The sequence below is a fragment of the Sinocyclocheilus rhinocerous genome, unplaced genomic scaffold (genome assembly GCF_001515625.1).
Source record: "Sinocyclocheilus rhinocerous isolate Xijiao unplaced genomic scaffold, SAMN03320098_v1.1 scaffold1343, whole genome shotgun sequence".
NCBI lineage: Eukaryota > Metazoa > Chordata > Actinopteri > Cypriniformes > Cyprinidae > Sinocyclocheilus > Sinocyclocheilus rhinocerous.
In genome coordinates, this window is record NW_015641034.1 from 155,275 (window position 1) to 155,870 (window position 596).

Here is a 596-nt window from a genome sequence, read left to right on the forward strand (position 1 = left end):
AAAAAAAAAAAAGCATGGTTTATTGAATAATCTAGGTTGCTGTTGTTTCGGTGCTAAATTTGACCTTGATGGTTCTGTCTGAGCTTCGCCCTCATCCCAAAAACACAAATCCAAACTCAACTGTTACCAAACTGTTCCACAACATTCTCCCATAGATTCTTGAAATTAAGACATTCCCACTTATGAAAAAACAAATAGCCCTTCAAACCCCACAGCAAGAAGATTCAACAATAAGTACACTGTAAAAAAAATCCGTAAAATTTACGGTAAAAAACTGGCAGCTGTGGTTGCTGGAATTTTACCGTAAAAAATACGGTATCAAAACAAGCAGTAATTCTTTAACTGAAAATCACAATTTTACAAAAAAAAAACTTTTTCAGGATTTGGCTAAAATTAAATGCTGAATGTCTATTCGTTTTATGTGTGTGATATTATTAATGAGACAAGACAACAAGATCCTACATTATATACCATAATAAAATGCAAAGCCGTTTTAACCAGATACAGTTGTGATAGATCGCCAGAAAATATCCTTTCTGTCTGATACCCAAAACCAGTTCATTCATACAAAGTCTTGTCTGGTAGCACCGTATTTT

The 596-nt window shown here is 33.6% G+C and overlaps 1 protein-coding gene across 1 annotated transcript in view; it reads right to left on the reverse strand.

Annotated features, from left to right (window-relative positions):
• Positions 1-145, reverse strand: part of LOC107754233 (GTP-binding protein Rheb) — a 14,387-nt gene extending 14,242 nt beyond the window's left edge. The window contains exon 1 of the mRNA XM_016570603.1: positions 128-145. Within this exon, the coding sequence (XP_016426089.1) occupies positions 128-145 (18 nt within the window). The remainder of the gene's footprint in view (positions 1-127) is intronic.
• Between the last annotated feature and the right edge of the window lie 451 nt (positions 146-596).